We start from the raw sequence: 27,284 nt of genomic DNA on the forward strand, positions 1-27,284 counted from the left end.
TTTCAGTTATGTTGAGGATGATCTTTTCTGCCTGTTTTGAAATGGGACAAATGTTGGCCTTGTTTATGTTTCAAAGTGTTTGAAATCAGATTAATTTATTTATTATTGTACTAATGTTTATTTGTATCAATATTTTTGTAAATAAGTTTAATTTTGTGTAATATAGTAATTTACATGCAAATAAACATTCACTGTCCAGATAAATAACTTATAATTGCTTAGGTGCAAGACTTTTGCACTGGATTGTGGGTACACTCAGCAGTCCACTCTATTACAAACACCTACCTTGCACGTACCTCCACTGACCCCTTTGTTGGGAACAACGTAGGTACATTGAATATATAGGTGTATACACAGTTAATCAACTGTCCTCTACCCTATCCATGACTGGGCACCTACCAACCACAGGACCACTTCTTTCTACGTTGGATTCCCTCAACATACAGGTACATTGTTATAGTAATGGGTGTTTCACTTGTATGAGTGTTTCAGGCACAACAGTTCCATTGTCATAGACTGCCATGGAGGTGGCTGTTGCCTTGGTATGAGTGTGTCAGGCACGGGGGTGTTGCTAGGGTTTTTGTATGTGCCCATATCATTGCTGGGTTGCAAGAGTTCTTCTACCCCAACATTTCAAGCTAATTATGCATCTGCTGTCAGAGGTTTATATTCTTATGGGCTTTAGTGTTCTTTTAGTATACATCTACATCTACAAGGTGTATAGATATTGAAGTGGGTAGATTTAAGTAAGTGACTAGAGCAAGAAATTAAGGAGCAAAGACTACAGATGTCACATATGTCTGGCACATTTCATGCCATAGAAAACACAGGTGCAGGAACTATATCTGAAACTGTATTTATATCTCTGTTTAATGCTCTCCAATCGACACACCTTTATTTGTCAAACAACCTGTAATTTAGCAAGTTCATAATTTAGTAAATGACAAGTGCAATGCCTTAGTCAGGGTCATGGAATATTTATGCAAGTTGGAGTCAATCCCATCAACTAAAGGTCAGTTCAAGCAATAGACTCAATATATAAGGTGAAGTATTTGGAAAAATAAAATTCACTTAAAAAGTGAGTGATTGTCAGGTGAGTTTCAGCTGATTGGTTACACTTGCCAGACCAAATGAATCGAGGTGCAATTGCATATGACCCTCTTATTTTGAGGCAAAATTCTGCAGTATCCTAAAGCTGAGGTCACTGTAGAAGGTAATCAAATGTGTGCTTAATAGCTTCAAGGGCTTTTGCTCAGCCAGACAGGTGTGGACAGGAGACACACACACACACACACACACGATTGCAAAGGAGAAGGAAAGAAGTGTCAAGGTGAAGAAGCTACAAAACAAAATGGGGGGGTACAGAGGGAGGCAGACCCCAGTTATGAAGGCCCCAAGTGAAATAAAACAATATCTACCAAAACATTCAAATGAGGACTTACAAACTCACTGTGACACCTAATCAGACCTCTTATGCTTGGGGATGGTGAGAAACCAGAAGGAGCTGCCCTTTTTAGAAATGTAATAAAGTTTTATGATTGGGGTCTTTGATAGGTGACACGTTATTTTCAATTTCCCTCATTGTGATTAGTCATATGTACTTGCCACAGTGCCATTCTTAATAACATGCATACAATTATTAAAATGATAAATTAAAAGAACCAAAAATGCATCAAAGACTAAAATTAAATCATAATAATCAAACTAATCTGTGAGCTATTTAGTTTTGTTGTCTCAGAAGTCTATATAAACACTGTGGTGGTTTGATATGCTGATTCCAGATGCAAAAGCTCTCAACCTTAAAGCTAAAACCCACTGAACAGTGGACTAGTAACCTTGAGGACATCAAGTCTAATTGGCACATGTTTTTTTCTGGGTCAGACCTCAGAAAAGTGATGTGGAAAGAGGATTTGACGCTGTTCGGATGGAGTTGTACACTTCAGAGGCCTGATTCATTTGCTTGTCATTAAAATGATAATGCTTCCTCATCTGTGCTCCTCCTCCTGCCACTGTCTCCACTGGATTGGTTATCATAGGAGACCAGTGGAAAGCTTCTAAATAACTTAGGAGATGCTCTTAATCTACAAAATGTCTTGCAAAATAGACCAATGTATCCTCTACACTGTTCCTAAATTATCCCACCACGACCACCACTACCAACAGCACCACCTAATTCCAGCATTATTGTGGAAAAGCTTTTTGTGTGTGTATGTGTGTGTGTGTGTGTGTGTGTGTGTGTGTGTGTGTGTGTGTGTGTGTGTGTGTGTGTGTGTGTGTGTGTGTGTGTGTGTAAAAGGGTGATGCCTATATCACTGTGGAATTGTACTAAATTGGCAGTGTACTGAATTACCAATGTTCTAATATGAAATAGTTGATTGTGACACAGGGCGGAGAAATCTGAAGACTACAGCTTTCGAATTCTGAGAACCTTCTTCTGTTGTGTATGAATGTGTGCTGGTAAGCAGACACAGAACTCAAAGAAAGGAGGTCACATGCATTGCCATTTTAAGGGTCACATTTTGCTCATAAATGTAGTGACTACTGCTGAATGTCTCTCTGCAACATTTCAAAGGAAGCTGATTCCAAAAGATTTCAGCCTGAGTAAACCTTCATAAATAAAGTTCAGATTAAGTGCCTAAATTAAAAATGTGTAAAAGACTACACTTAAGTGAGCAGAAAGTGTTTAGGAAAATATTAATGGAGGCTTAGAAGTTAGCATCAGTTGATAGTTTAATGGCTAGAGAGAAAGCCAGTAAATGTGATTGTGAACCCTTAAAGCAATTGTGCATGAACGACCACAGAGTTCTTTAAAAATTAGTTCTTAAAAGAAGCTTTTGTTAGGATCCAACAGTTTATTAGTAGCGTCCACCACTGATTCACTAGACTGAAATCCTGTCAAATAGAGTAGCAGTACCAAATAGAATAGTAATGAACGTTGAAAAGATCTGGTTACGTACATATGCAATAATCTTTGGAGATGCAGCATGTCACACAACATTGTTATTCATAAAAAATATTTATAGGTAAAAAAAAAAAAAGTTGTCTTTCCTGACACATTCACTGCTTTTCACACAGCTCAAGAGTAGTGCATCCATGATATTTACTGAAACCCTTTTCACCAAGGTTTAAACCCCTTATACTTCAAAGAGCTGCATGGGTGTAAAGAACTAGATACCTTTCATATTACTGGCAGTGTAGTTATAGAATTTCACAATTCTCATAAGTTACTGAATATAACTAAATAATAAACCTGCTGTTGAAGAGGTTAAGCAACAGTAGGTGACTAAACAACAATGCAGTATTTCTTCGCAAAAGTCAATCAACCCGTTAGCTGCCCCTCAGAAATATTGCTTCTGAGCCAGAAAGTTCTGTTCTTCAACACCGCCACATTCTTCCATGTGGAGTGATCGTCTCTTTTTACGGTCTCGCGAACAGCTGCCAGCAAGCTGCTTCTTGCGATAACTGGTCTATGCTAATTCCATTAGCCCCTATGGACAACCTACTGTCTCCAGCACGCATTGCTTGTTGCTCAGTATTCAGCAACGGCGGTTTAGCGGTTTAGCGTAGCCTTTGATTCTGAAGCGGCCCAAAGAGAACTAATTATAATCTGCCTGTTTTGCTCTGCTGGCTAGCTTCGAGTCCTTCATATTTGCAGACGCCCGCCCACTTTTGGCCTGTGTCTATACGGAGGGACAGAACAGAATCTCTGTGCCTGTGGGCATGAAGAAGGACTCAGGGATTGTGTGGAATAAGGTGCAGGTGGCACTATGATGGTGTCGGTATCCATTTGAACAGAGGGCCTTTTATTAGGCTGATACTGTGTTTTCTTCGACTTGGGGATAACATGGGGATTAATACAATATCTAAATGTATTTTTATTCAATAAAATTCTAGGCAGTTCATGGCACTGATTGAGATAAAGTGCTGCTTTGGTCACAGGTTACCAGCCTTGTGGAGCCTGGCCCATATGACTCTGCTGGCTTCAGATGAGCTACCCTTCATCTGCACTGAACCGATTACCTACCTATATTGGGAAAGAGTGGTAGCTCAGTGGTTAAGGTGCTCAGCTAGTATGCAGAATGTTGCCAGTTTAAGCCTCACTGCTGCCAAGTTATCACCTTTGGGCCCCTGAGGAAGGCGTTTAACCCTCAATTGCTCAAATTTTACTCAGTCCTAAGTGTAAGTTGCTTTGGATAAAAGAGTCAGCTAAATGCCCCCAAAAAGGAAAGACATACGTAGGTTGACTGCTCAAACTGTACGTCTATAGCATAAACTTATCACACTGGTTGAAGTCCAGGAGTTAGCTGCTATCCTTATGAGGATAATCTTAGTGTAGCAGTATTAACTGCACCAGAGGGAAGTATTTGGGTTCCTTGATTTATGTTTACTCATGACAAAGTGAATATTTACTAGGCAGGATGGTGTCACACTCCCATCTGCTTTTAAATTAAATATTTACCCCAAACTTTAGAATTTCTCATTTAAAGGCCTTGAAGTTTATACAGTCAAATATTCTCATTTACTTTATAACAGTGGTCGTCATGGCAATATGTTTGTCATGATAGGACACCAAGGTGATTGTAAGTGCAGTTTAATAAAATGTAGACAAACCGATTTAAAACATCCAGCAATTGCAACATATAAAACAGGAATTGATAAGCATGAGGAAAGTGGAAAGATTTACCATGCTATAGACATAGGAAAGTACTAAATATGTGCATATTAATTAGACTAAGGTGTGCATAATGATGGTGTGGGCAGCGTCACTTGTCGGAAAAAACACGTTGAAAGATGTGGGGACTGTGTCAATGTTTAAATATCAAACTGTAATGCAGAAGACAGTAATTATCTTTAATGTACATACACATCCACCTCTCTTATGTCTGTCTGCCTACAGAGATGCACACACACACACACATACACACACACACACACACACACACACACACACACACCTCTTTGATTGCCCACCAATACTAATTCCATGAGACCACAGACGACAGACCTCCATGTAAGCTTAGACAATGTATTCTTTATTTCAGCTTGAGTTCCAACATTACATGGACACCTACACATAGCAACGCAAGCTGCTCCTCATTCTTGACAGAATGAGAAAGAGCTTTTAAACAGTGACAGCTGCTGCAAAGAGAGCGGCAGTACTGACATTATTGATATCGGCAATGACAGCATTAGGCAGATATACATTCAAAGTATATTTTAGTTCCACTGATGAGCAGTAATCCAAAAAGGCAAGAGATAGATTTAAATGTTATGCTGATGGATTGCTAATCACAAATATGTGTTCAGCTTCTTTGTTTCATAATAAGCAATCAAAATTGCTTCTAACATTCATCTTGTATAAGAAAATTCCAAGCTAGACAAAATTGCAAGCAATGTTTGAAAGCCCATAAACAATTTTAAGTGGATGCATATTTACCTACTGATGCAAATACATGGAATATACAACAGGGAAAGAATGCTTGATTCTAATTATAGAGAGTGAGTTGTCAATTAACTTGTCACACAATCTAAAATGGCCCCTGTTGTTCTCCCAGTCTAGTGCTGTAGAGGTAGCAAATCAATGGGCAAAAGTGTGAGTCCCGACAAGAGCAGATTACCCATAAACAACTTTATGGTGTAGCCCACAACTACACAACTATAGTGTAGCTCAAGCAGGACATGTTATTACAGCATGTTTCCTCCCAAGGGCTATTGAATTACTGATACAAAGTATGGTGTGATGATCTTCACCTGCAGAAAAGCATTCTCGTTTCTCAGCAACAAGGAACAAGGAGGATGTTAATCACTAAGGCCAGAAATATGGATCAAGGTATGAATGAAAACAGTGCAGTAGCAACATGACTATCATATACCCCAAAAGTGGTAGAGCACTTACAACAACTGAACAACAACTATTCACAAATTGGCACTAGTCTATATTTACATTACAAATTCTGCCACTAGTCGCCTTCCACTGGCAAGTATGGCCTGGCAGTATGTGATAAACACACACACACACGCACGCACACTCGTTAAGGCTGCGGTGGCCGAGAGACTGTGGTGTTTCAGCCAAAAAAAACCTTTTTCTTTTGCATCAGTTTCTCGAAGCTGATGTATGATTTGGATGACACTGAAAATATCCACAAATGGCCAAACACCCACAATGCATTGGTTCCTTTGCAAACCCATCCCCTGAATATTAGTCTTTGGATATTAGATCTTACAGACACTTGACTGCTGCCTCCCACCCCTCACATATAGTCCAACTTTATAAATAAACTAGTTTACAATTAATTATTCATATTCTACTTCCAAGCTGCATTAGATTCATTTTTCTATTTGGTGACATTTTGCTTGAAATATAAAACAGAGTTCAAATGAAAACATACAGAAAAGTTCCAGAATATTAATATGTACCTACCATATAAAGAGAAACATTATTACGTGGTTACAAGATGATTTAATAAAACATTATTTTCTTTGATATGATATGGGTTTGTCATAGTAATAAACACCAAAATTTGATACACATTAAAGTCTAAAGCTAAATTTCCTACACTTTCCACTTATTTAAGCATAATTTTCCCTTTAAATCCCACCTTTTAATCACACCAAAAAATCTTGTAACTCAAAAAACCTTTCCCTGTTGCCATGTCTTGTAGGTTTGACTCCAGAAGCTACTTGCTAAGCTGTTCATTCAGTGAATATACTTCACCATGAACAGGTAAGTACAGTGTCAGTAACACACTAATAAACAAGCCAACACGTTTGAGCACTTGTGAAGGCACATGCAGAGTAAACTGTTACAGGGTAATAGGCAACTATGGGCTACACAAATAGTATGGATGAAAGGTGTATCCCAGGTAAATATGCTCACTTGTTTGCAGTGTTACTTTCTGTATCATTTGGTAAAGATTCATTTTTAGGAAGAGGTTACAGGGTATTTGCCAAAATAATCATGAGCACAGATTACTACAGTTTACCCGTAAAGATTCTAGGGTGCCTATCCATAGAAGCCTTAATAAAACAGGAATGCTGAACTAAACCTAAGGTCAGCAAATGAGATTTGTTTTTTCATGAGCGAACTTAGCAGTCTACCATGACATGAAACTGTCACCTGTGGAGAAGCACCACCACCTGCTCCGCTCGGAGTCAGTCTGCTACACTGAGAAAACACTCCTGCACTTTTCTCCCAAAGGCCCCTGTGTTTGATATGACTTTGCAATACAAAGGTCAAGCTTAAAAGGACAAAGAAGGAGGAAACAAATGATTGTGTGTGTGTGTGTGTGTGTGTGTGTGTGTGTGTGTGTTTTATCTGTGTAAGGTGTGTATATATGATAGAGAGAAGGAAAGGAGGGCCAAGGAACTGTGGGCTGAATGTACAGAGAGATAACCAAGTTAGATATGCATTCCAGACAGAGAGAGAATGCCTGAGCTACAGTTAAAAGTAATTTCATAATCTCAACAACCACAAAGTTGTTTTTTTTTATACCAAGTTTGTACCAAGATATTGAACAGCACACAATTCTAAAGGTTGATTTAAGATTCAATGAAGTAGGATGAGAAGAAGATTTGTGCTCAAAGTCTAGAATAAAGAATCATGCTTTGCAGCCAGCACTCTCATAAATCAGAAATGCTGGACTGGCCAGTGCCAGATTTCATTTTTGGACAGGATGTTAACAGACCTAACTGAATGCATTAACCTCAGAAAAGACAAGGAGAAAGCAGATTCCTATTTCTGTATTCAGAAGATTAGCCACACACAGGCAAATTAGCTTCTTTGCTTTTTTTTTTTTGGTTTTGCTTTTAAATGGTGTGGGTTCATACAGCGATACCAGTGCTGTCGAGAAGAACATTTCTCCAGTTTATTATCCCTTGTCTGTTTTACTTCCCTGCCCAGAGGAAAACTGTTCGACTTGAGTGAGCGAGTCTGGCTGCATCTCAGGCATAGCAGTGGTTGAGAATGGTAGATTACCGTGAGTCATATGCTTTCATCCCTCCATTTAGCAACCAAATCGATTTTTGACCAATGAGCTGCGAGATATGCATCAAGGACCTGGAAGTAAGGCGCATCTGCCTGAGAGTCCTTACAGGCTCGTGACACGGTTTGTCATTATTTGATATACAGAATCCAGTCACTCAGCACATCAACACAATTCACATAGGACCAGCCAAAGATCAGAAACTCACACTTAAACAATAGAAGACTAGGGTATACACCTAACCATGCATGCAAATCAATGACAACTTTACCATTTTGTAGCCACACAGGTGATCTTAGACAAGCGTGTATTCATGTGTATTCATAGATTGTATCATGCAATAAATGACATAACACCACAGAAGTAATATTTGATCTACATGGTTATCCTGTGTAGCACAGTCTGGGTTAGGTAGATTGTTTTTTAACCATTGCCCATAGTCTTTCTGGATTTCTTTTTTTCTTTTTTTTGTGTGTGTGTGTGTTTGTATCAGTCTGTATGGGTGGTTCTTTGGAGGATCAGGCTCTGCATTTTCTTCTAAACTGTAATAGCCTTGCCATCCTTGTTCATGCTGTCTGTCAATTTTTGGTCGCATCTAAAAGTTTTAACATTGTTGGAACTAGAAACAAACATGTAAATGCGTGACTACTTAAGCTTCCTAACAAGACAGAAACTCGAAAAACGGAAGATACTCACCAGATAAAGCATGCCGAAAGAGTCAGAAAACACACCACAATGACCAGTAAGTACTCTCAAAATAAAACAAGGCATTGAACACACACAGCACCTCTCTGCGGTCATCCTGGACAAACTGTGGAGTTAACACGGCCCCGCTGTGCTAACAGTAGTGTAGCTAAACTTTGACATGGACGTAGCCGTGAACCCAGTAATCTCTTCATCACCTTCCCTCCTCCGGCAAACACGACACGGCAGGACGCAGCAGGCAAAGGTGGCCAGTAGCGCCTTCCGGAAGCGCTTGTTCATGAAGCAGTAGATGATGGGGTTGACGCAGGCTGAGGTGTACGACAGCAGCTGGATGAAGGAGATGGGAGCGCCGGAGAGCGCCCGCTTGGCCGAGCGCTGGTCAAAGGCCTTCCATGTGTTTGCCGAATAGAGGGGCATCCAGCAGATGAAGAACATGGCCACGATGATGATCAGCATACGGATTACGCGCTTCTTGGCAAGAAGCTTGGCTTCCGAGGTGTTGCTTCGTGGCCGGTCTGTCTTGGAAGTGGCTGAGGCGCTGAGTGTGGAGAGCTCCATGACCGGAGGCTTCTTGGGCACTTGAATGTAGCAGCCGTCGCTGTCGTCTTGGCTGTGGGATGTGGTGTCATTCAGGCCGTTCTTCAGTACTGCAATGAGAGATCGACAATGAGTGGGAAAGAGAATCATGGTGCTAACTCTTGTTTGACTGCCATAACTGACTCAGTTTTTTAAATAGACTCATCTTTTATGTATTACTTTTTTTTTTCAGTAAAAATCACAAATTGATTTAAAAAATCCTAAACGTTATATATACAAACATTTGAATGCACATTTAAGTCCTTAAAAACAAATATAGAACACATTTGCAACAGATGTGCAACAGATGTGCACCAATCAGATAAGTATGTCTCTAGAAAAATTTATTAGAAGGACTGCTTGAGAAAGATCTCTCAAGGGAATGAACTATGCATGTGTTCCACTATAAGCTGTTCCCAAGTAAAACCCCACAGTGCGCTGACCCCTTGTGTATGGAAGAGCCCAGCAAGCCTTTCACATTCAGAACATCACAGCAGAACTATCCTTTACAGTCAGGGGATAGCACTCCGAGCAAAGCCAGTCCTTTTAGGCACCTTTGAGGTTCACTGGGCCAAAATGTAGAGCTTGTGGAACTGAAAAGCCTTAAAAGATTCCTTAGATGACAGCACAGCGAACTCTCCCTCCACAGGCTACTGTTCAATAGACTCTACCAAGAACACCTAAAAGGGAATGCAAAATTTCCCTGAGGCAACTGGCACACACAAAACCTTTTTTTAAAATAAAAACACAAGCCCGCTTGGCAGGCAGAATTGCCTAGTGAGACCACACAACTAAGGATGCATTGACAACTTGGCTAGGCACTAGAAATGCACGTGCAAACTCAGCAGGTCATTGCACAGTTGCTGTCATCAACAGCGGCATTATCTAAGCTTACTAGTTAGTACTATAGTCAAGCACAAGGTTTGATAAATAAATGAAATACATTTAATTTAATGTCCAAAAGCAGGAAATGATCACGATACAGAACAGTCATCTGACAGTGCCTAGCTAATGATAACTTATAAAAACAATTTGTAGCTATTTTGTTTCATTAGCTGGTGCTGGTTTATTACAATCAAAACTCATTTAATGCAGTTAATTGACCTATTAGTCTTTTTCCAAACAAAATGAAATGTAGATACCTCTAATATTTGACGCAAAATCCATTGGATTGCTTAATAATGAGCAGGAAACTGAATAATTGAAAATTGACAGACCTAACAAGTACTGATATAATAATTTGTTGCAGGCCATACACTCAATGGGGCTCTTTGATTAGAGTTACTTTTCAAAGCACACACCACCACAACACACTGCTTCCAACCAGTCTGTTGGAGGTATGTTAAGAAGTGACTGAAATTACCAGTATCAAAGCTACCTGGGACTTTTGGAGCTATTAGTGTAAATATAGAAAGGGCTTTAAAAATTGGTCTCATTCCTACCATTGCAGTCTTTATTTTGGTCCAGCTCAAACTGAATGCCTCTGTAGAGCTCTCTGGAGATGAGACCATAGGCAATGATCATTACCACACCAGGGATGAAAAATAGAATAAACAGCAGCAAGACATACCTGAGAGAGGAAAAAAGAGAGATAGAAAGACAGAGAGAGAGGAAGAGAGAGAGAGATATCTATAAACAAAAGGAAAGGGCACTGACATAAGAAATCACAGTGTGTTCTTCTGAGCAGCTGAATCAGAGAAAAGCAGTTATCAGATACAGTTCCTGTGTGTCAGCCCCATGACGGATGAGACTTCATTTACTGATTTCTAAGGGCTTTTGGAGGGCTCTAAGGTTTTGTGTAACCATCCATCTTATGTGTTCATTGTGCATATAAGCAAATGCATTGGCCCCAAGAGAGCACTGCAAAACCAACCAATAGCGCAAGGGTAATGGAGTTAATATGCGATACTGACAAGACAACTAGGCCAAGATAGCACAGAATAAAAGAACAACCTTAACATCTGCTGGATCTAAGAAAAATCACAGTTTGCATGCAAAAAGATACGAAGCAAGCCCATGTTATTATTTCGTTATGAGATTATTCAAATGATGGTGTGGGAGTGTCTCTTGAAAGCATCTTCCATTGGTCCTTGTTGCTGATCTTTTCATCTCAGAGCTGCCTTTGTGATAGCGACCCCCTTCAATGCTGTGTTCGTTTGATATCAAAGGCACTTGTCATCCTGTTGCATGCACTGCTTTCAAATTCATCTGGAGGGCAAAAGCAATCAAAGCAGAACTCGAATGAAAAAAGATCGCCAGGAAGTGATTGAAAAAAGAACGCCAGGAAGTGATTGTGTGTGTAATGGGGCAACAAAATGATCATCCAGAAGCTTCTTTTCTTTCTTTTCTGTCTTGTTCTGAGGGATCTCAAAACTTGGTTTTAAGGGCTTTCTGATTCAATCCAGAATTACTGCATTACCTTTAATATATACCATGGGTTACCAAGGTAATTTCTGAGTCCATACTGAATCTAACAAATGTCCTAAAGTACTGATAATGAAGCAGCCTCATACGCTTGATGTACATTATGAAATGAAAGGCACCAACTGATTCAAGGTCACCGAGCCCTCTGATCTCTTTGATCTTTCACTAACCCCCGACCTAGATCATCATCAAACAGAAGTAATGCATTACATGGTCGAAAGGCCATTGTTTGAAAAACCTTTCTAGAAACACATCATAACCTTAATTTCACTTTTTCTGTTTCATCATAAGTATAAAACTGAACTTCAACACCGTTGAATCCCTTTCTTAAAACTGTCTGATGGTTCTTTTCCAAAAGCTTCATGCATTTTATCTAGGATGTCAAGAACGTCTGGTCATTTGAGGCATCAGTGTACCTACCTTGATTAGTCTTCTCTTTTCTACAGACACTGCTAGAGGCACTCCATGTGATTTTCCTGAACAATTTACTAATGTAGTAATGTGAAAATAAACTGATTTTTAACTTCTGACAGGCTCATAAATACATTTATATATATATATATATATATATATATATATATATATATATATATATATATATATATATATATATATATAAAACATAATTTTTTTTCAATAATTACTATTGTTCTACTATATAGCAATCATTATAAACACAACATCCTCTGTGTTTTAACAAAGACTATAAACACAGAAACCTTTAAATCCTTTTTGATTTGGACTCACTAAGCCCTCAGTCCTTCCCCCATAGCTGAAAGCTGTGATGTGAATAATGCTGAATATCACAATTAGCCATGATCTGAACTCACCAGGTCTGTTCCACTTGGCTCATGGGCCAGTCAGGCCGACACATGTGACCCGTGGAGTTGTTGGGTTTGGGAAAGGGCACCAATGTGCTGAAGACTGGGTATGGCACCATGATACCCACGGATAGCACCCAGGTAGCAGCAATGACTTTATAGGCGTGGGAGCGTGTCTGCCAGGCCCGTGACTTCAGTGGATTGCAGATGGCACTGTACCTCTCGATTGCTATGGCAACCAAACTAAAGGTGGAAATGCTCACCGAAATACCTGTAAGAAGTTGTGAGAGGTGAGACAGACATGTGAGACGTGATTGGTTAGTACCCTACACCAGTGATACTAAAGTGATACTAAAACAAGGCCACAAACCTTTTTACAATAGTCTAAGACACAGGCATTAGATTAACACTGGGTCAGACTGAAGGTCACCTCTGCTTGTTTCATTAACCTTTATAAACATTTTATATCTAATTTTGCAATACTGTTTTGGCTACAGCATAATTTTTATTTATCCCCCCCTTCAGAGGACAATAAAAACTTAACACTATATCCATTTAACATTTGACTATGCTATTAAGGCTGTTAAGGCTGCGTTTGGGTGGGGGGTTGGGAGGTGGAGATAATGGGGAAGAAAGACAGAAGGAGAGAGAGAAACAGGGAGAGAATAAATATGTTATAATAACCCGAGGAAATAATACTGCAGCATTATATAATTATATATAACTAGAAAACATCAGTGTGGGGAATGCAGGGTGCTGCTCATTAATGTTGTGACATTATAGAAAATGGGAATTAGTAGTGTTGCTTTTGCTGTGTTGTGTGTGAGTAGAGGAGTCAGATGTTATATTTTAAAAAGTGAGTTTTTTCTTCTAAATTCTCCTTCAAGTTATCAGTTAGAAGGTTAAGACAGTATTCTACCAGATGTTTGCTCATTATTCTCCCTGGTGTGTTGACTGAATGTAAAAGCATTGTGCAGTATGTTGATTGTAAAGCCTCCTTGGGTACTAAGGAAGGCCCTATATAAGTGCAAATTCATATAAACATATCATTTTTTTCAGGTAAGTAATATGATCTTTGTGGCAAGTCAGTGATATTAATATGAATGGTTTAAGGTAGTCAGGTGATGGTAGTAGACAAATCATCCAGTAGTGCTATTCGATGTCCCATTATCCTATACTCTAATTGAGTATAGGTTAGGATCTCAGATAGCTGGCAAATGACCTCTGACCAGAAATTTGTGAATGTTACGGCAGGACCAGAAAGTTTGAAAACAATCGTCCTTTACTCCTGGGTATTGTGGGCAGGCATCGCTGTTACTGACTGCCATACAGTGTCATTTATTAGTAAAGTATGTTCTGTGAAGAATATTAATATTATATTACTTAGAGCTTTGACTCGAAAATCATGGAAAAAATATTATTGCATATTCTGCCAAATTATATCAGATTTTTTTCACTTTAATGTCTGTGTTCCATCTCTCTATTGGAAGTGACATTGTACTATTTCCAGATAGTATAAGTCTGTATGTTGTTGGGAAAGGAAAGTAAAGATGTGAGCAGAAGCAATGAATGTTTTTATATTTACCATCTTCCTTTATAGCGTCTTTTAGTGGGATATATTGAAAATAACAGTGATCTGGTACACTACATTTTAAGATATAACTTAATTTGTATAAATCCTTTAAATTTAAGATATTTAATGGAATGTTTTGAACACTTGAATGACAGGTCCTCAGACCCTGCACCCCAATTGAATTTAGAGGCAGACTCAGCAAATAAGACAAATTTGATGATCATACATTGTGTAATAGAGGTGGCCAGTGGTTCAGTAAAGAGCGCAAATGACAAAGAAAATAGTGGGCCTGCTTATCGTGTACCCCTATGGAAGTGAAACAGTTTTAATGTGAGTGTGCACTAGTGCAGAAAGCAGTGGGTAGGTTATATAGTATTTTTAATCCAGTTCATGGAATGCTGTCTAAATCCAAAGGGACTATAAGAAGCCAAGAGAAAGGGCCATTCTCCCCTATCAAAGGGCTTTTCAGTGGGTCTAAGGATGCAATGGTGAAAGGGTGAGTTGTTGGTCTTGTACAAGTTGGTCAAGTTGTAGTCTTTGTGCATTTTCTGAGGAGTGCCTCCCTTTTATGAAATCAGCTTGGTTTGTATTTATTAATGTTGAGATTACTTATTCAAGCCTGGTAGACTGCGATTTGATTCTTATTTTTATATCTGAATTTATTAAAGACGTGGCATTAGAGCACTGAGCTCAGGTTTCATGAGAAGGGTTATGAGCGCAATGTTCATTTGGTCTGGTATTTTGCCTTCCTGAAATATTTTAATATATGAAATATATTTTAACACATTAAAACAAGATATTATTGAAGATATTGATATATATTGAAGATATTTTGACTGATAAATAGGTTTATGAATAGAAGTGCAATGAATCATAAATTAATTGAAAAGTATGTACGGTTCCTGGATAATTTGGCAAGTTGTGTCAGTGATGTTTTTTGTTTCAGCTGGTTTGTTAATAGCTTTCCAGTTTTACTCCCAAATTCAAAATGTTGCTGTCAAAGTCTGAGAGTGGTGTATTCCGTTTTCTTATTGAGTATAATGTTGAGTTCTTGTTTTATTTGACGTTCTTTTGTAGTTGATTCTTTGGGCATTTGAGAGTTTTTTATTAACAGTATTTTATCAACATTTAATATGCTTTGACCACAATAAAGCTTTATTTTTCTCTTTTATAATCCTCTAAAACAGTTCCTCTGCTTTTTGATAAGAAATTAGCTCTTTTATACAGACAAAGGGCTTTTGTATAAGCCACTGGGTTGAGAGCAAACAACTCAACGTTTGCATATATAAAATATGTAGTCCTTGCAAAAGGTTTGCTCAATCAACCAACAGGGCTGTCTGTTGTGAAAACAAAAATCATATGTTTCGTTTATTAAACCTATTTAATCTCTTTCATGACTAGTTACAGTGTCTCTACGAATATTACTGTCTTTAAACTTTTTAATAATTCTGGCAGACAAAAAAGCATAACATTAATATTACATTTGATGTTCTACTATATGGAACATAATGGAATATGCATTTTGTGATCATATAATTGCTGAACTGTAAAACTATTAACATCAATGCTCTCATTGAATTTAAGCAGCTTATCCTTAGGTTTTTTCTTGTGAAATCTATAAATAAGAATATATGATTTAATAAAGGGGTGGAGCTTTGCCAATCAAAATTATAATTTACCCATTGAGATGAAGAAATGCACCTGAGCTAATGATTTTATAGTTATGCAAGATTTCCCAGATGGATTTTTAATAGAATCTCCTCAGTTCATTTTCTTTGATTACATAAGAGCTGAGATAAGACATTACTGGGAAATGGCATTTCGACAATTTTCTGAAAAAGGCACAAAGTGTTCTCTGTAGCTTCTTATAATTGCAGGCTATTGCTTTTCTTAATCACTGATTTAGTGGTTGGAACTTTTAGGTTAGAGTTAGGCACAGTTTTCAAAAGGTTCAGAGGTGAACCCACGGCCCTTGGAAATGAACTCCTAAAGTATGCATGTCTGCCTGCTTTTGAGTCCAGAAACCTCATGAATGAAATGGAGCTTTCATGAAGAAAAGCAGTGAAGCTTGAAGAGTCTTAGAAAAGTTCAAACACTAAGTACCTTGATGGGTAGGCATAAACAGAGCCGAAATTGTCTCAGACATTGCCTTTGATTTCTTATTCATAAATCTTTCCCACTAACCGATAGAGGCAGGTGGAAGGTGAAAGGTTTTATTCTGAGATGGCCAAAGACTCCAAGTGTTCAGATACTCACGGCAATGTGGGATTAAGAAACCAAAAAGAGCTCAGTGGTTTTCAGCATAGAAAGGACCTGCATTAATCATGTGACTCTCCTTCTCTAGGATGATGCTTGTAGACTGCACCTAAAAGGTATGAGCACACGTCCCTGCACCTTTATTTAGCATTGATTTGATAGTCATTTAGGACTCATAATGTTTCTCCTTAAACGCAGACATTAACAGACATGGCCTCAGAGGTTAGACATGAAAATGAGTGGTTGAAGGAAGTTGTAATGGCCCACTGATTGCACATAGATGATGAAAACCCAGCTGGCCCAAGGCTGGCTTCGATTAACACAACACTGGTGAGAAATAAGCCAAGAGAAAGGAGTGGCACCACAGCCATCGGACATGACAGAATGTTCTCTCCACCAGACTGCCAGAATGCTCTTCCTCTGACTCATGGCTGACACATGGCACTGTGGGAGTGACCAAGAGGGTGCCAGCACCATGGCCAGGAAGTTCGGGGTGGAAATAGCTCTTTTGTGCCTGTCTAAGACTAGATTTGTATGTCTACTCAGTAAATTTGACCCAATTTGGTCCCAAATCATACTTATTTATTAATATCCTGGAGTCATGTCTGCACTATAAATGTCTGAAACTATAATGTCTGTGAGGTGTGTTTAGGCAGGGGAGCCTATGATCTCTCAGTCTTTGGGAGAAATTGAAACAATTTATAATCGTACAAGCATTCATTACTGATGTTCAATGGTCTGTGTCTTCACATTAGTAGCATATGAATTGTATTTAGGCTATGCTGTCTTTGGGTGATGCATTGAAATAGAGGTCTAATGGTCTCATGTGTTTTACTGAGGGGATTGTTGCTGTCTGTTCTAATAAGACATCTAGACAGTTTCCACTTATGTCTCATTCATAAGTGCTATTTCTGCTTGCACACTTAAATAATTGTACATCTAATTTAGCTAAGTTCATAAAATCCATTCAGTTATTACTTATCATTTTAAAGCAATATGGTTACTACGTTTCCCTGACAACTATAACAAGAACTGTATTCAATGTGATCTCAGCTTTGAAAATGAATCAATGATTTAGCCTACAGATCCACTTTCTAAGCAATACTCTTACAAATTGGACCTTCATTGAAAAGTTATGTTCAATGTCCAAAGGCATGTAAAATCATATTGCAGGCCCACTGTGAATACACATTTCAATATTAGTGCCTTTTTACTGGTATCAAAGAAATATACAGATCTGAGCCTGATAGAACATTTTTGCTACCTCAGGGCACTATTTTCTGTGTTCTGCAAATCAAAGCTATATTTTTACCTCTACACCACATAATGAAGTATCTGACAGCTCTTCATATGCTCTTATGGTACTTGCTAAATGTTTCCATTCAGCGAGCCTACAGCAATGTCTTGTGATCCCCAGAACCTGAAATGGTACCAATTTCATCCCTGTCATATAAAGGTTTCCAACCTTTCTTCTAATCTCTGTGACAAAATTTATAATAAACTAAAACTACAATGAGTGTTTAAAGGGATGGTGTGCACCATCACTGCAAGTGTAGTAGTGAATGAAAGACAAAAACACAGAAGTATATATACAAATGGTATTGACTCACTATTATTAATCAGTAATAGCTGTCAGGTTAAAATTGAGTGATTAAATGATTAAAGTAATTGAGCTATTTGGTGAGAAATTAAAGATGTACACACTTCCTCACATTTTCTATTTGGCAAGATTGTTTCTGGTAATTTGTAAATCTTTGATCCTAGCACTGGCAGAAAACCATGATTGTATTTAATACTGCTAACCAGCCTGGCATCTTCCACCAAAGCTTGCTCTTGGTGTTGACGACAGTGACAGACTTTACAGTGAAGACTTACTGCTTTCCATTAAAACTAAACAGCACCGAAGTCAAGCAGGATTCGCGTCCTCCACCGTCCATGTTAGAGCTGCGAAATGCAATGGGAAAAGGGAGCAGTGACACAAAGAACACCTCACCCATGAAGTAGGTCACAGTCTTGCACATGGCGGCGCCAAAAATGAAGTCCTCCAGTAGGCTGGGAATGAGCGTGAAGGGCATGCAGAAGATGGCCATCATAAGGTCACTGACGGCCAGCGAGAGAAGGAAGGAGTTGGTGACGGTGCGCATGCGTTTGTTCACCAGCAGCACCATGATGATCAGCAGGTTGCCAAACACACTGAGGAGGAAGATGAGGGAGTACAGGAGGATGCGCAGTGAGTCCATCTCTGGAGGAGGAGGAAGAGATGGAGGAACATGAGAAAGAGCTGGCGCTTTAGCCAAGAGGAGTGAAAGCCAATATTTAAATGCCAGACAGAGACTAAGGCAGATATCAGAGAGCACTGCAGTGTTACAATGGGACTTCTCAATTGCAAATCCTTTTAGGCTACAATTAGGCTTAATCTGTGTCCATAAAACCCATTGTGTTAAAATCAAAAAGACCCAAGAGACAATTGCCCCTCTTGATTGTTAAGTGGTTATTGCCTCAATTACTGTATTAGTATAATAATCTTTTGTAATAGCAGAACTCACCACTTTCTCCATTACACTATACACACACACACACACACACACACACACACACACACACACACACACACACACACACACACACACACACACACACCACTGTCTAGGTAGTACATGGTCGTTTATACAGCGTGGTATGTGATTAGTTTAGAAGAGCACAGTACTTCTTGCTGGCAGGTATTGATTGTGGGCTATACCTGCCTGTGCAGATATGTTGCTGCCTAACAAAGATGAAAATTCCCTTGGAAGTCTTTTCACTGTCCTCAAGGTAAGGGCTTTATCCCAAGTTCAACCACCTGAAAATTGGGATTAGCTGTGCACGCTGAAGTTGCATAGGTGGAAGATAGGATGCCTGATGGTGATGTGATACTTTAGATTTGAAATTCACTGAGACACTGATAGAACTTGATTGCACCATTGATTGGTCTGCTGTAATCAAAGGGCACATCTGCACATCTTTCTTGCCAGGGAACATCTTTCTTGTTTCTCAGGGGGTAGCATATCTGTGGTTAGAGTTATTAGCATCTACATATATTTTAAAGTAAATATATATAATATAAATATATGTTTTATTATTAGCATATATATGCTACCCCCTGAGATACAAGAAAGATGTGCAGATGTGCCGTTTGATTACAGCAGACCAATCAATGGCCTGAGTTCTATCAAGTTCTATCAGTGTCTCAGTGAATTTCAAATCTAAACTATCACATCACCATCCTATCTTCCACCTATGCAACTTCTGAGCTCACAGCTAATCCCAATTTTCAGGTGGCTGCATTAGACTGAATGGGATAAAGCCCTTACCTTGAGGACAGTGAAAAGACTTCCAAGGGAATTTTCATCTTTGTTAGGCAGCAACATATCTGCACAGGCAGGTATAGCCCACAATCAATAACTGCCAGCAAGAAGTACTGTGCTCTTCTAAACTAATCACATACCACGCTGTATAAACGGCCATGTACCACCTAGACAGTGACCTTGAACTGCCATGTGTATCATAGCATCTAAAGATCATCAGTGTCATTCCTGGAACTGATCAACCTGGCCACCACACTTACTCTTCCCACAGGGTATGTCAGCCACTGACATAAGGATACAGTGCATTCTCCATAACTAAGCAAAGGGTTTTCAAAACCAGCCTGTTACTGCTCATTCAATATCAGCTCCATCACAGCCAGTACTTCCATCCAGAAAGATGGCGCTCTCAGTAGACTTGTGCCTAACAGAATTTCTCTTGCCCTTGACAGAATCAATATGGCTATCAACTCAAATCAAAGAGGGCCTCCACCTGATAACAGCTAGATTAGACAGAATGAAGGGGAAAAGATGGGTTTGCACGATTATTGGCAAATTCCTTATGTGCACCACATTAATTTGTGCCTCTAATTATCCACTTATTTGCTGACTGCTTTTTTGGCTATTTAAGATATATGTGCACAAAGTTTAAAAAAAAAAAAAAACCTCCTTCATAATGTGTACAAATAAGCAAGAAATAAGAGATCTCTCTCTCTCTCTCTCTCCCTCTCTCTCTCTCTCTCTCTCTCTCTCATACATGCACAAGGTCTTGATCTATCTATCTCCATCTTTTTAAAAATACTGTTTAAACCATTGAGCCAGTCAGTAAGGGCTTCCCTTTGTAATTATAAATGTCAGGTAGTTGGGCTTCCCTTTGTGATTTTGAATGTCATATGCCTAATTAAACCAGCTGTCTTATTGTAACTTCAAGCCAATTAAATCGATTCAAGCCAATTTATTTAGGCATTATGCCAAATGTAATTTCTATTTTACCAAGAACTTTTTTTTTCAGCATTACTGTCATTCTTTTAGCCATTACAGCAGATTGGCCATTCACGTCCAAGAGATGAGGAACAAGACTATAATAGGTGAGGATTACTTGGAATTGTTGCTTGGGGCCGACCCTAGCCTTTCAGGTTAGATCTCATCATGTGACTTGTGACCTTAACCAAAGTATGCTTATAGCTGAACACAGATAGAAGTGTTCAACACCAACCATGTTCAACCCCATAGCCTTCCAGGTTAGATCTCACCATGTGAGTTGTGACCTTAACCCCAGCATGCTTTTCAACCAGATGTTTTCCTCCTCCTTTCTGACTTGCATCCCCAATCCAACACTCCAATGTGAAGCTGAGGCACAATATCTAAGGTACCTCAAGTACTGGAATGCATGGGCATTTGTAAGTGGTTTTATCTCTCTCTTTCTCTCTCTCTCTCTCTCTCTCTCTCTCTCTCTCTCTCTCTCTCTCTCTCTCTCTCATCTGTCTGCCTCTATCTGTGTTCAACCAAGAGTGTTATATAGTTTTAATCAGGACCACGATTCTGTGGCTGAATAGCTCTTGCCCCAATATTTATGTTGCACACAACTGCCAAATGACTGTCTTATTATAGTAACTCAGCAGTCTAACATTCATAAACTGAGTATGAAGCAAAGCTTAGACAAGACAGACGTTATACACATTTATGTAGTCCCTATGAGCTTTTTTCATCCCATTTAATTTTTTTCTGTCATTAAATTTTTTTTCTTATGAAAATACAATGCCCAATGAAAGGCTGGTTATTACACTTAAATTGCGCTCATTTTTTATGGTACATACAAACTCTGAATTTATTATAAAATGCTATATGAGGCAAAAAGAAAGGAGGTCCTCTTTTATTTATATACATTTTGGAAATGTGTAATTGTGATGCATTTTTTTAATGATAAGGTTCAGACCCTCATTTCAGGTGAACTGGGACTGAACTGTGGGGTTAACTGGGAATAAATGAACATCAGTACTCAATAGAGGTCTGTGAAATCATTATGGAAACACTGAAACAGAATCACAGCACAGAAGAAAGCCTTCCAAATGTATTTATTATAAAATTATTCATATAAGGAAGCTGTAAATTTATATTTTTAGAAATGGCATTAATGTGTGTACTCAGTATTTCAAATGCAGACAACGATGGATCGTAATGGAAATGTTGATAATAATTATGATTATAGTGATCATGCTTGTAATAACAGTTAGAATGTAGGGCTTTAAAATGAGAACCAGTTTAAATGGGCTAAACGTTTCTTTATTTTTACTACAGTGAAAGTGCTTTGTCTACAAATCTGAAACAAATGCTGGTCCTTCCAATTGATAGTAATTTAGTAATAGTAAACAAAAGACAAAAAACAAATCTATTTTAAACAGAATGCGCTTGGCTATCAGTGTAAAAGCTTCCCAGAAACAAAAAGAGCATATAGTAATTTTCACATGTCATCATCGAGATTACTTTCGCGTATTTTATGAAACTTTTCCCAATAGTGTAATAGTGTAATTTTGAGTCGTTTTCTAGAAGGAAGAATGATGGAATTGGTCGGGACTGCAAATGCGTTTCAACAGCGCTCCAGGAGACCCCTGAGGTGCTACCCTTCTTTCATCCCAGTGGAATATACTTGTTGAAATGCTATCTACGCTTATAGACTTAAAGATGTTTTTCCTTAGATTGCAATCGTAGGTGGTAAGGTGTAAAAATAGCCGTATTATAACGGATACATAAAGGAAATGTATAATTTGGAATGCGATTCTCGTTTTAGCTAGTAAACTACCCCAATTATGACAATGAAACATATGTCAGCAGTACATTTCGGCGTCGGAGCGCACAGCCAGTGTCGCTGTGGAATGCATTTGCATCATTAAAGCCTTGCGAAACCGAAAGGATGTACATTCAGTAATGTTCAATAAGTTAAATACACAGTACAGGTTACTGGTATGTGAAAATATTTTCTCTGTGCGTACAAAGCCCACAGGATTCAAGACGCATAAAAGCGAAACATTTTTCACTGAACATGTTAAATCATTTTTGAAAATGATTTCTAAGGAGGTTTCCTAAGGCGTCACACGGACCTTTTGAGTCGTTAATGAAACGTAGCAGGCGATTTATTTCATTAAAGATCACATGCAAACAAACCCACATTTCACTTGAATTTTCTGAAAAATAATCTCACCTTTTTGTCGGCTAGGCTGAAGTTTTGGAATTATTGACGCATTGCTACAGGTGGCGGACGAGTGGTTTATTGAAGAATTGCCTGAAGCTTTTATACACTCCCAGAACGTTGCTTGAGTTTGATTCATTCTTTGTAAATCCATATGAATTATTTGTAAATCAATACACTGCGCAGCGGGCAGAGTATTGCGAGTATATTTAATAATCAAAGGAATTAGAAAGAGTCTGTAACAACGCTTTTGCTTTTGAAAAAAAAATGTGTTACATTTCCACAGTTTTTAGTCTATCCAAATAAGCTACGCACTGCACTGCTCAGGAAAAGAGCAGTTTATAGGCTACTACATTCTGTCTGCCAAAACATTCAGTATAGTGGTCGGATGGTCCATGGAAAAAATTCTAGAACTTCTTCGCATTGTCGCTGCGTGTAAGTGCTGTCGCCAGGATGCTAAACGTCTTTCTGAACTGAGAATGTACTCCCCCCAGTGTGTTCGTAGGTCCGCCGTTTCTGTGTTGTTGGGGAGGGTGTGTGTGTGTGTGTGTGTGTGTGTGTGTGTGTGTCGGGGTGGGGGGTGGTTACTATTATCAGTCAAGGGGTGGGGGATGCCGCCGTTAAAACGATTTATTTATTTTATTGTTTAAAGGAGTTTTAGAAGCCTGTGTCGCCGTCCAGAGGACAAAATTGTAAAATGAAGAAAAACAAAAACCTCAGCAACAATGAGAGAGAGAGAGAGAGAGAGAGAGAGAGAGAGAGAGAGAGAGAGAGAGAGAGAGAGAGAGAGAGACTGTAGGTCTACAGAGAAAGAGAGAGAGACTTTGCAGGTCGACACAGAGAGACTGCAGGTCTACAAAGAGAGATAGAGAGAGAGACTGTGCAGGGCTACTGAGCTTCCATGTAATCACTGGTGGAAACCACATCTTAAAGAGGTGGCTCAAAATCTGAAACCACAAATATCCATTAGAGCAATATTATTTTGGCTGACAAACCAAAGAGGCTTTCAGGTAAGTGTTTAATCTTAATATTTATTATCTACAAAATCATACAAAACCTTAACAGTTAAAGAAGGAAGATGCACTGAAAAAGAAACATGACCGTTTTGCTACATATTCTGTAGAATTACAAAATAACAGATTGAATCTGCTGTCTCAGGGTATGCCCCAGCTTGGCGTTTGCTGGGCATTTAGTGCATGAGCTAGGTTTAATGAGTTGCTCGCGTTGAGGGGTGTTTGTTGCAGGACATAGTGCTAGTTGCAGGATCTCTGTACCAGCTCAACCGCGGTGGGTGAAGGATCCTCTGCTTCTTCCGTCGCACTATAGGCTTCATATTTATATAATCATGCCTTGTAAAGTCCTTTCTCCTTAGGCGGAACTGAAAACCAAGAGTAAACAGGACAAAACACTGCTATGTTTTGAATTTACCTTGTAAGTTGAGACTAGGTAACTATTATTGCACTGTGGACTACACTTGTATGATAAGCTTGATTTGTCAACCCTGATATCATATTTAAAAATCAGTTCTTTTTATTGTTTAATAGCATTTATATCTTTCAAGACAATGTTCTGAATATTCATGATGCACCAGTAAAATAAGGAAGATGTGATTTTTGCTGACGCAATGGCACCTTCTGATGTGGCAACAAACTGTGAAGGTATTTATCGATCTATCTATCTGTTGAACTATCTATTTCTCAATCTATCTATTGATCTATCTAGCTATGCAATTTAACATCATTGTCTGTGAAATTTATATAATTAAAATTTTTGCCTTTTGATTTACGGTAAAGAAATGTAACACTTACCCTAAGTGCTAAAGCAATATAAGTGGTTATCAAGCTATATATGGTAAGCACTCCAAGGCCCACCCACAAGGGAAGCTCATATTCCCGGACGTTGGGACGTTGCGGTTCTGTTAACAAAGTGTAAGTTTCAGTCAGAATATGGTAAAGAGCATTTCTTTGTGACATTGCTTTCTCGCAGTATCAATTTCAAAATTATTTAAAAGAACAACATAATAGTGTGAAAAATTAATCACTTAAAGCATACTTCACCGTCAACTATCACGATGGCCTGAGGTTTCTCCACCACTTTTACCATGGGAGGAGGGTAGGTCTTATCTGCCTCACAGGTGTACAGACCAGTCTGATCCATAGTCACATTGTTAAGGACAAAGCACGTCTTGTTCTCCATATTCATTCTTAGACTAATCTTTTCTTCAGTCATTTTTTGAGCATTCTCAGTTGACTTACTCGCGATGACAGTTGAGCCCTTGAACAATTTAAATGTCATCGCCTGTGCTCTGAAATTGGGACAGGGTACTATAACACTGCCATGAACTGTCACTCGTCGAACAATTTGGTCGCTGTCTAGAAAACAGAAGAAAACCAAAGTCAAGACATTTGCAAAGGCCTAACAGGTCATGTGCATTTGGTTCAGTTGCACCTGCTGAATGCCTCCTAGGAGAGTTTAATATTAATCCCTCTTACAGCTGTGGCCAGCCTCTCAGAAACATGTACAGATAACTATTTGAGATCGCATTCTTGTTAACTTTGTCCTATCCTTGTTTTCTACAACACTTTGCCCTTTACAAAAAGAAAGAAAATCTCTTTGGTGTTTGTCCTTATGCCTGTGTAGGAAATGCTCTCATATGAAATGAAACCTAAAAACCATTAGTTTCCTATTTTCCATAAAATCTCTCACCTCTTGATCCCACCTTTTATACAGTATCTGTATTCATGTTCAGTTAGACAACATGTAGCACAACATGTATTACTGTAAGATTTATGGTTTCAGTGGGCTACTGTAATAGTTAACATGAAGTTAGCATGGCACTCTTTCAGGAAATCGGCAATAAAATGCCCCCCCCCCCCCCCACTCGCCCTCTTCTTGTAAAGAAATGTAGTAATACAATATAGCAGCACATTTCCTCCCACACAGAACTGTTCTGAAACATGGTGTACATCTCTTTCGGTAACATTTATCCGCATTAGAATTGTGGTTATAGACTGCAAGTACAGGGGAGAAATGCCGTCACAGATCTAGAGTAAAAACCTCCAAGAAGAAAGCAAGGAAAGCCTGAATCATCAACTTGCAGAAACTCGCAGTGGTTTTCAAACTGAAAAACAGAGTAACCTTAAACGAACCTTCTTCTTCTTCTGAAATTTGGAAAAAAATAATTTTTTGGTTATGCCTACTTTATTGTTCAGGTTTGTAGATGTGTCTTGTACCTTTTTTTAATCACTCCATAGGTTCTTAACTCTGTTAAGTTATGGTACATGTATGGTACATGAGGAGCTCAATAGTAATATGAGAAGTAATGATTTTATTGTTAAAAAGCATCAACAAAAATGCTAAATACTTCTTTATAACATATAACAAATGAGAATTGCTTCTTTATAATGTTTATCTAAAGGTGCACTCGTTATAAACCTCCACCTCGGGTTACAGCTTAGAGTTGTGCGTGCCACGTTGTTCTAAAACACAAAGGTATGTTTAAGGTCAAATTTTCATCTTGCTCTTCTTCTGTATACAAAGTTACTTCTGGCACCTGTCTGGCAGCAGTGGCATGTTTATTTAAGAGGTCATTTCATGTTACATATGTTTATTTTCACATTGAAACATCCAAATGAAGAATTTCATATCATGTCTTTGGAGTAGTTGCAGGTCTTTTAAACTCACCTGTGTACTTACAGTGTTCCTCTGAGTGAGTCCTACCAAAGGCGAAGAGGAGCAGGAGGGTCGCAGGCACCCAGTAAGTTCCCATCTCCACTTATCCACAACTCTGAAAACCCGATGACTTGGAATTAGAACTTTTGCATCAAGTAACCACAACGTGCACCAGTGAATGCAAAAGTACTCCACTGTTAGACTTGCAGTCTTCCAAATGATAGTGCCAAACACTTGTGATCCTCAGTGCAGACCTTAGTGGACTACGTACATCATGCCGCCTGAGCGTATGAGTGTTAGCTGCTCCGGTAAAGTGAAAGAATGCACACGCGCACACACATGCATGAACATACAGACACAATGACAGCAAAGGCACATCCCCGTATGCTGCACAGGAAGTTTCCATTCTCTCCTTGTACCCTTTGATGCTCAGGCAATTTGCTTGTTAATACTCAAGGCTGCAGTGTTTCTGTGTTGTGCCTTTGAAGGGGGCTTATTTTCCTCCAGTCATCTGAATGGCAAGTAGTAAAGACACCACCCAGGTGATCCCTTGAGTGTTTAGGCGGTCGGCTCAGACCCAGACACAAATGACATAAAACCGTTTCACTTCCTCTTCAGTTTGTTACCATTTTTTAGTGGTGGTGGTGAAAAACATTTCTTTCAAAATCCACGCCATATCGGCAAAAGCCATATCGATTTTTTATGTACTACTTTTACAGTACCTTATATGCAGAGCAATGGGAGAAA

At 38.9% G+C, this 27,284-nt stretch overlaps 2 protein-coding genes across 6 annotated transcripts; both read right to left on the reverse strand.

The window, feature by feature from the left end:
- Positions 1–5,012: 5,012 nt before the first annotated feature.
- On the reverse strand, positions 5,013–23,344 carry si:dkey-1h24.2 (uncharacterized protein LOC100137117 homolog). Of its 2 annotated transcripts, XM_027011763.2 has the most exons (5): positions 22,878–23,344; positions 18,331–18,579; positions 12,518–12,779; positions 10,706–10,833; positions 5,013–9,334 (listed from the first exon to the last, which is right to left on the reverse strand). In XM_027011763.2, the coding sequence occupies exons 1-5, from the start codon at positions 23,017–23,019 to the stop codon at positions 8,802–8,804; spliced, it is 1,314 nt and encodes a 437-aa protein (XP_026867564.2). In that variant the 5' UTR covers positions 23,020–23,344; the 3' UTR covers positions 5,013–8,801. The 2 variants fall into 2 exon arrangements, with proteins under 2 accessions (XP_026867564.2, XP_026867565.2); XM_027011764.2 differs by lacking the exon at positions 18,331–18,579.
- Positions 23,345–23,876: 532 nt separating this feature from the next.
- On the reverse strand, positions 23,877–27,059 carry si:dkey-1h24.6. 4 transcript variants are annotated; one of them, XM_027011808.1, is made up of 5 exons: positions 26,792–27,059; positions 26,550–26,652; positions 24,923–25,237; positions 24,674–24,780; positions 23,877–24,243 (listed from the first exon to the last, which is right to left on the reverse strand). In XM_027011808.1, the coding sequence occupies exons 2-5, from the start codon at positions 26,632–26,634 to the stop codon at positions 24,073–24,075; spliced, it is 678 nt and encodes a 225-aa protein (XP_026867609.1). In that variant the 5' UTR covers positions 26,635–26,652; positions 26,792–27,059; the 3' UTR covers positions 23,877–24,072. The 4 variants fall into 4 exon arrangements, with proteins under 4 accessions (XP_026867609.1, XP_026867608.1, XP_026867610.1 ...); XM_027011807.1 differs by having other exon boundaries at positions 26,733–26,838; XM_027011809.1 differs by having other exon boundaries at positions 26,809–26,831.
- Between the last annotated feature and the right edge of the window lie 225 nt (positions 27,060–27,284).

This window comes from Electrophorus electricus, chromosome 16 (genome assembly GCF_013358815.1).
Source record: "Electrophorus electricus isolate fEleEle1 chromosome 16, fEleEle1.pri, whole genome shotgun sequence".
NCBI classification, from domain to species: Eukaryota; Metazoa; Chordata; class Actinopteri; order Gymnotiformes; family Gymnotidae; genus Electrophorus; species Electrophorus electricus.